Source organism: Salvelinus sp. IW2-2015, linkage group LG1 (assembly GCF_002910315.2).
Source record: "Salvelinus sp. IW2-2015 linkage group LG1, ASM291031v2, whole genome shotgun sequence".
Classification (NCBI taxonomy): Eukaryota; Metazoa; Chordata; class Actinopteri; order Salmoniformes; family Salmonidae; genus Salvelinus; species Salvelinus sp. IW2-2015.
The window spans coordinates 50,153,749-50,161,867 of record NC_036838.1 but is presented as its reverse complement, the minus strand read 5'-3'; the positions used below and the strand labels follow the sequence as shown (position 1 = coordinate 50,161,867).

The window sequence follows — 8,119 nt, the reverse complement described above, 5'->3', positions numbered from 1 at the left end:
ACAAAATAGATGGCATCATGAGGCAGGAAAATTATGTGGATATATTGAAGCAACATCTCAAGACATCCGTCAGGAAGTTAAAACTTGGTCGCAAATGGGTCTTTCAAATGGACAATGACCCCAAGCATACTTCCAAAGTTGTGGCAAAATGGCTTAAGGACAACAAAGTCAAGGTATTGGAGTGGCCATCACAAAGCCCTGACCTCAATCCTATAGAAAATTTGTTGGCAGAACTGAAAAAGCGTGTGCAAGCAAGGAGGCCTACAAACCTGACTCAGTTACACCAGCTCTGTCAGGAGGAATGGGCCAAAATTCACCCAACTTATTGTGGGAAGCTTGTGGAAGGGTACCTGAAACGTTTGACCCAAGTTGAACAATTTAAAGGCAATGCTACCAAATACTAATTGAGTGTATGTAAACTTCTGACTCACTGGGAATGTGATGAAAGAAATAAAAGCTGAAATAAATCATTCTCTCTACTATTATTCTGACATTTCACATTCTTAAAATAAAGTGGTGATCCTAACTGACCTAAGACAGGGAATTTTTACTAGGATTAAATGTCAGGAATTGTGAAAAACTGAGTTTAAATGTATTTGGCTTAGGTGTATGTAAACCTCRGACTTCAACTGTAGTACATAGTACAATTAGCACACATTATGCAGTTAAATCAAATCAAAGTATATTTGTCACGCGCGCCGAATACAACAGGTGTAGACCTTACAGTGAAATGCTTACTTACAGGCTCTAACCAATAGTGCGAAAAAAAGGTGTGTGTGTGTGTGTTTAGGTAAGTAAAGAAATAAAACAACAGTAAAAATACTTTGAAAATAAGAGTAGCAAGGCTATATACAGACACCGGTTAGTCAGGCTTATTGACGTAGTATGTACATGTAGGTATGGTTAAAGTGACTATGCATATATGTTGAACAGAGAGTAGCAGTAGCGTAAAAGGAGGGGTTGGCGGGAGGTGAGACACAATGCAGATAGCCCAGTTAGCCAATGTGCGGGAGCACTGGTTGGTCGGGCCAATTGAGGTAGTATGTATATGGATGTATGGTTAAAGTGACTATGCATATAAGATAAACAGAGAGTATCAGCAGCGTAAAAGAGGGGTTGGGGGGGGCACACAATGTAAATAGTCCGGGTAACCATTGGTTACCTGTTCAGAAGTCTTATGGCTTGGGGGGTAAAAACTGTTGAGAAGCCTTTTTGTCCTAATGCCTTGTTCAAAACAACTGGTCATCGGAACTCAGAAATCTCAGGCTTCCGACTTCAGTGCGTTCAAGACAACTGGGAACTCGCAAAAAAAACGAGCTCCGACTGGGAAAAATCTTTCTTGAGGACATCTTTCTAGAGCTCCTACTTTCCGACATGAAGGTCACTGACGACATGATTTGACCTTGTTTTTTCCCCAAGTTCCCAGTTGTCTTGAAAGCACCATACGTAAGTAGTAGGCAAGCCAGATTTCGGAAGCAAAAAGTATTTATTTAWTATAATTTTTTTAATGGGGGGGACTATCTTAATAGACATAGAAATGACTAAAACTAAATTAAATATGARGTGTTGGATTACATTACCTACAGTATTTACTAAAGGGCTATCTTTTACACAACACCTCTGACCTAAATAGCTTGTYGCATCTCCCTCCTGAGCACATCTGGTGTTTGGGTTAAAGATAAGATGTGCCCTTGGCATTAGGATATCAGGTCCTGCTTAAAGAATGTAAACAAAGCCAGTAGAGTAAGGACTTCGGTCATGCTCTGCATGATATGATACTCTGCTCAGCTCACTGACTGAGGTTGTGAGAATCTCTCAGGTTGTTTAAAGAACATTGGTGCAGTGACATTAGGTTATCAGGGCCTGCCTCAGTAGAGCAAAGTATTATTGATGTATGGAATGTTGGGTTTAAGTGTATAAAGTGTGTACTGGTGGACGCTGCTGAGTATGAATGTGATGTGGGGGAATGAAGGGGGAAATGTTAGACAAGTTGCTAAGTTGGAAACCATCAAGTTGATACTTTAGAGGGAGGAAACTACACGATTCAAGGTTGCTGAGATCACGTCTGTTAATTCTGATCACGGTGGCTGAGGTGAAAGCCACAGCAGAATCCAAGGACCTTAGTTAAAACTCACATCTGATCATGGTTAATTTGATATAAGTAGGAGCCTAACAACTCTTTCTGATCCTGGTTAATTTCTATATGAGTAGGAGTCGAACAACTCCATCTGATTCACAGGAACCTTGTTCATGAGCAGGTCCAAAGACTGGCACAATAGCTCAGCTAACCCTTCATGGGTGGTACTGTAAGGCGTTACACAATATCTCAGCTAACCCGTTAAGGGCGATACAGGTTAGCTGAGGTGCTATATTCACGTGCTATATTCACGTCAGGGGAGTTTAGCAAAACAAGGTTGCTATATTCTCGTCAGCGGAGTTTAGCAAAAAGTGTCAGCCTATGTTATGTATAAAAAAGAATTTAAAAAATGTATTATGTCATGTTTTGTGTGGATCCCAGGAAGAGTAGTTGCCGCTTTAGCAGTGGCTAATAGGGATCCTAATAAAATACTAAATACTTACAGAGGACCATGTAGTGGTCTTATGGAAAGTTATATTAGGAATTGATATTAGTCATCATAAAGTTATATTAGGGATAGTAATTCAGCAGTCTGACATTCAAAAACAATGGTCGCAGGTGCTCCTTCTGAGCTAAATATGTGTCATTGGTTTGACCTGGACAAAATATTATCTTCATGTGCATTACAACTTTGTATGGGGTAAGAGCACGATCTAAATGATATGGTTGAGATAGCCAAGGGAATAAAAATGAAATGAATTCACTTTCAATTTAATACTTAAAGGCCTACTTCAAAAAACGAAATCACAAAATATGTATATTTACAGTGTTGTTTTGTACAAATATCTTCACTTTAGATATCACCATGTCGGAAACTAAATTCATTAACAGGTTGTATTCATTCAAATTGTATTCATTGTTCCTTAAAGTTGTTTCTAGTCGCAAACAATATTGTAGGTTTCAAACCATTGCTTCTAAATTTAAGGGTAAAAATGTGTCTTATCTCATCTTCAAATCTTGGTGAAATTTTATTATCAGCTAATTTAAGTATTCAACTAAATATATATTTCTCTATGATATCTCACAAAACAAATGTTTTAAACTAATTCAACAAATGGTCATGATATGAAAAAAAMATCAAAATATTACACATATAATACATTCTTGCCATGTTATTGTGCACTTCCTGTCAAATAATTCACACATGAAAAGTGAACGCTACAGTACATTGAAATCTCAGCAGTCACTTTAGGTAGAGTAGCCTAATCTGAACAGCCAGATTTGATTCCAGAAAGAGACACAATATTGTAAAACAAACAAAAACAAAAGACAAAACTTCTGAACACAATGGGAGGGAAAATCCCACTGTCTTTATCCACTGAGTATGGAGGACAGCTTTGGATGCTAGCAGGGAAGCATCTCAAGGAATAGGCCATAGCAGCACCTAGCGTTGGCTCCAGTAATAACAATGCTACTTTATAAAATGTCAGTGTGATTTAAGCTTGTGGGCAGTGCTAACAACCATGATCATTCTCCTCCATGCTTGAGCTGCTGCTACGCCTGCTGCTGCTGTTGGAGGTGTCTGGGGAAGCTGAGGACAGAAGGGGGTCATTGGATGATATGGGCGACAGGGTGTTGTCCATTAGAATGTCCTTCAGTTTAGTGGATGCTTTGCTGGAGCCATATGCCCCTGTGTCACCTGCATCCACAGGGCTGTCGTTAAAGTGGATGGTACCGTTGTTGAGGTCCAGTGTGGTTGGAGGGGACATGTCAGGACCTGGCTGCTGGTACAGGTCTGAGGGACAGTCTCCTAAGATGGGCTCCTGCTTGATGGCTCGGGCTATCAGCTCAGAGGAGCAGAGGGAAGACGACGGCAGAATTGCAAGACCATGAGCCCGCGCCTGCATCTCCAACTCCTACACAGAAACACACACAGAAAACACATTAACCCACAAAGAGCATTAAAGTACACATTCCAAAGAGTATTAAAGTACAGAAGTACAAAGGTTTTCCCTCAAGGCGCGCCCCTGTACCATGCTCACTGGCTCCCTCTGGACTGGCGTACCTGTATGCGCAGCATCAGATGGCGGTTGGCATGCTCCAGCCTTCTCTGTCTAAGCTCCACCTCCTTAGCTCTCTGCTGCTCCCTCTGCAGCTTCCTGATGTAGTCCACTGAGGCCTTCAGAATGGTGCCCTTATTCCAGCGCATGTCCCTAGGGACCGCGGGAGACAACAGTCAGTGCATACATGTAGCGTACATGTAGCAACTAAGCAGATCCTTAAACTACATGAACCTTTATGCCATCCGGAAGCAGCCAGAGATTTTTTGGTAGATAAAAAAGATGAATATCCAAAAGTGGTATAAACTGTGCTACTTACGGATCATTAGACTTAGGAATCAGGGTTCCAAGCTCTTTGATTCGATCGTTGATGTTGAACCTTCTCCTTCGTTCAACTACAGGGTGAAGAGACAAAAATTAGGAATCAGTTATAGTATCGTGAGGATCTGCAAATCAACTCTTGAAAAATATCAATGTATCCCAAATAACTGACTACTCCTCTTTGCCATAGAAACTCACTTAAGTTGTGGTTGTCCTTTTTTTGTCTCTCCTTGGCCATCGCTCGAACCTCAGCTTTTGGGTGGAAGGGAAACACTTTTGAGTGACAAAAGAAGGTGTCCTATTCCATACATACTCAAGATGATTACAACCCATTTCTGGCTAAATACCATTCACAATTTTACTGAGACAGTATATAGATCCATATTGTGTTATATTTTTCAATATGCACAAAATAGTTCACAGAGGCCTTTAATGCTGCATTTCATATTACATACACAAAATATCCAATCTGAGATAGATTATTATGAATTCCCATTGGCATTTTAGTTCAGGTACATTAGTGAGCCGCCATGAAAATAGTTTCATAAATGTATTAAAATAATTCAAATGACAACGGCTTAAACATCTGAAAATCTAGTGACAACGTACCAACTGGAAAGCCCTCGGGCCTTTGGTAGTTGTCAAACTGGCCATAGGATCCAGTATTGTCCAGTACGTGCATCATGCCAGGAGCTGGAGTATTGGTAAATTATTTGATTAATTTAATGTATAGCTAACAGTTTATTTATGCATTTTACAAATTGTACACAATATTTATGCATCTTTGCTTCTTTAACTGTCAGTATATCACTACAATGGTTTCACAAATTGAATATAAACATCTTTGAATATTTTTTTATTTGAAAGGGTTGAAATGATTAACATGGAGCTGCTTTGCTGAGGGTGTTATAATGTGTTATACCCGGTAGACAAAAAACATTAACCTGAGAATTCCCTTTTGATGTTGGATAAGCTACCAGGGCAGGAGTTACTGATGGCAAGTCCATTTGGGGGAAGCCCTTGATTTCCATACATGTCCAGAAGGTTACCAGATACAGGGAGCTGAGGAAATGAACAGAACATTCAATGATTGCAATGTAACGTTATGTAATGTAAAGTAAGAAAGATATTTATATTCTATAGCATAAAAAGCTGTAGTTCCTATTCAGTAAATGTGTTGTAGGGCCTGTAGCTATTGCACTCATCACTTGAAAAAGTTGTTTAAATTGTAAAGGATGTCAACTTACTGTATTAGTAACCTGGAGTCCTGGGTCCATAAGTCCAAAAATATCCTCATTATAACTTGTTTCCAAGCTAATAATGTCATCAATGACATCATCCATCTGTAATAATGATGGAAAACACATTAGAAACCAACCTATATAGTAGTACCAGATTTTTTATTAAAATAATGTTCTGATAAACAACATTGAAAGATGTACCAAAAATCTACATGTATTTTGTAATTAGTTTGCCATTTTCATGAAGTTAGTTATAAATCCATTGTGAAATCCAAATGAGAAACCAGGCTGAATGGTACATTGGATCTCTGTGGCATCTCTGTTATGCCTACCTCCTTCTCGCAGTTGGAGCTGAGGGTCAGCAGGGCCATGGGGCTGTTGGGGGCACTGCTGCCTGGGCCGGGGGGCATCCCGTGCTCCGGGGGCTGGCTGGGGCACTGCAGGCTGCCGGCCTGGCTGCCAGGCTTACCCCCAAGGGTTGTGGACAGGTACTGCCTCACCTGCTTCCTCTGGGCCTGCTGGATGTGGTACTTGGTGGGGTTCTCCAGATGTGTCTGTACCTTGGTGGGGGAAAAGGAGAGACATGGAAGGCGATTAACATTTTTCAGAAGTCAGTTTTATTCAATGTCAGTATTGAGGTAGTCATCTTATCCTATGGAAACGCATAGTTATCCACTGAAATGTGGCTTTGTAAAGTCTCACAATACAGATCTTTGACATTGTGTGGATTGATCTTCAGACTAGAATGCATGCCTGAGATCAACACACATGGATGTGACACAATCAGAAACAATGGACGGAATAATTCAATCAGCGCCTCCAGTTATACGCCTCTTTATTTATATTACTCAATGACAGTCAATTATACAACACACTTAGGACATTGTCATTGATTAGTGAACATTTCTGTTATATTATTAGAATTCTCAGAACAAACATAGTACTGTAATATACTATAAATATAGTAATACTGCATCCTGATAGAAAACCAAACCAAAAAAACAGTTCAGTAGCACATCTCACCTGGTAATGGCTGTATTCAAGCATCTCCAACATATTGTAATTTGTATGATAGTATGTATCAGATATTCCCTTGTTCTGGTCAGTCAACTGTGTGGACACAGGGCTAACATGAAAATAAGAGGACAGACTTGGTCAATTTAACTTATTAAAGGAAAACCCCTCATGAGTTATGTAAGTTAGGAGACAGGGGGAGGATACCAAGGCTCATCCTCCCTGTGTTGTGTTGTTCTAGTTAAACTGAGAATTTATGTCTTCACAGGGTTCATTTGACGTCAACATATCTGTCTCACAAAGGACCCTTTCTGCTGGTGGGTTACTAGTCTCTAAACTGAAACTCGCTCACGGCTAACTAACGTTTCATCTTTAGTTCCGCTCATCTAGTATAAAACATAATTTGTTCTGAGAACACGGAATACAATTGACACCACTGTTCCATTACAAACAGAGCATATGAAAAGATAAATACCAAAATGTAGCAGCATTTTTAAACAGATTGTCCATCCCCCTACCAACTTTTGGTGTTAAGTATTTAAGCACTAGTCTGAGTGGTTCGCAAATGGTGTGCCAGGATCCACTAGTCAACTAAGGCATAGCCAGTTCCTACTTAGTCTGCCACTTAAGAGGCCACTAGGGTTAAAAATACAAAAAATGGGCCACAGGCATGGCACAATAATGGAATCACTGCTGGCTTGAAACCTCTGGAATATGACATTACCAGAAACAAATATAACTGTGTAATTAGGAACATTAATCGATGGCAAAGTTCAATAGTTGATCCAGATCACTAGGCCTGTATGCTAATAAAGTTCAACACTGCTTAGTGAAATTTGTTATATCTGGTTTTCAGAAGACACATGGCTATTCATGGTTCCAAAACCATGTCAAATATAAATAAATAAAGACACTATAAGTAGTTGTATCTAACACAAGGGGCAACTGTACTGTATATAAATGAATCCGTTAAGATTCCTATAAACAGAGAATATTCTCACTCTCAAACCCTTCTATAGAAAGATCATTGGTTTTGACTYGTTTTGGCCTGTCTCTGTATGTGTATAGAAGCTATGAGCAAAGTGTGAGTCTATATGCCCACTGGGATTTCCACTCTGCAAAAAACAAAGAAAATATTAGCTAATTTATAGAACTATTCATTTTTAGTATAGAGAAATATGCAACCAAAAATTGTAGAATAAAAATAAATAAAAACAATAATCCACATATCGTTCCAAAACTCCTCATTAGAAACACCCACCACCCTTTCCTCCAAAATCTATTATCATAAATGTTGAGCTCACATCTGACCATTCTATTCTAACAAAGCTGGCCCATTATTCTGGGACAGTAATTTAGAGTTATACAGCAGGCGTCATGCCTGGAGCCAACACGTGCCTGGAGCC

At 39.6% G+C, this 8,119-nt stretch overlaps 1 protein-coding gene across 2 annotated transcripts in view; it reads right to left on the bottom strand.

The window, feature by feature from the left end:
* Positions 1–3,086: 3,086 nt before the first annotated feature.
* LOC111969377 (microphthalmia-associated transcription factor) overlaps positions 3,087–8,119 on the bottom strand; it is a 28,287-nt gene continuing 23,254 nt past the window's right edge. Inside the window, exons 1-9 of one of the 2 annotated variants that reach the window (XM_023995469.2) lie at positions 6,723–7,143; positions 6,032–6,259; positions 5,706–5,801; positions 5,403–5,520; positions 5,068–5,151; positions 4,657–4,710; positions 4,457–4,532; positions 4,143–4,290; positions 3,087–3,993 (exon numbers count right to left, since the gene is read on the bottom strand). In XM_023995469.2, coding sequence (XP_023851237.1) covers positions 3,592–3,993; positions 4,143–4,290; positions 4,457–4,532; positions 4,657–4,710; positions 5,068–5,151; positions 5,403–5,520; positions 5,706–5,801; positions 6,032–6,259; positions 6,723–6,755 — 1,239 coding nt within the window. In that variant the 5' untranslated portion in view covers positions 6,756–7,143 and the 3' untranslated portion in view covers positions 3,087–3,591. Of the gene's footprint in view, positions 3,994–4,142; positions 4,291–4,456; positions 4,533–4,656; positions 4,711–5,067; positions 5,152–5,402; positions 5,521–5,705; positions 5,802–6,031; positions 6,260–6,722; positions 7,144–8,119 lie in introns of those variants that run through there. The other variant, XM_070445542.1, reaches the window with a different exon arrangement.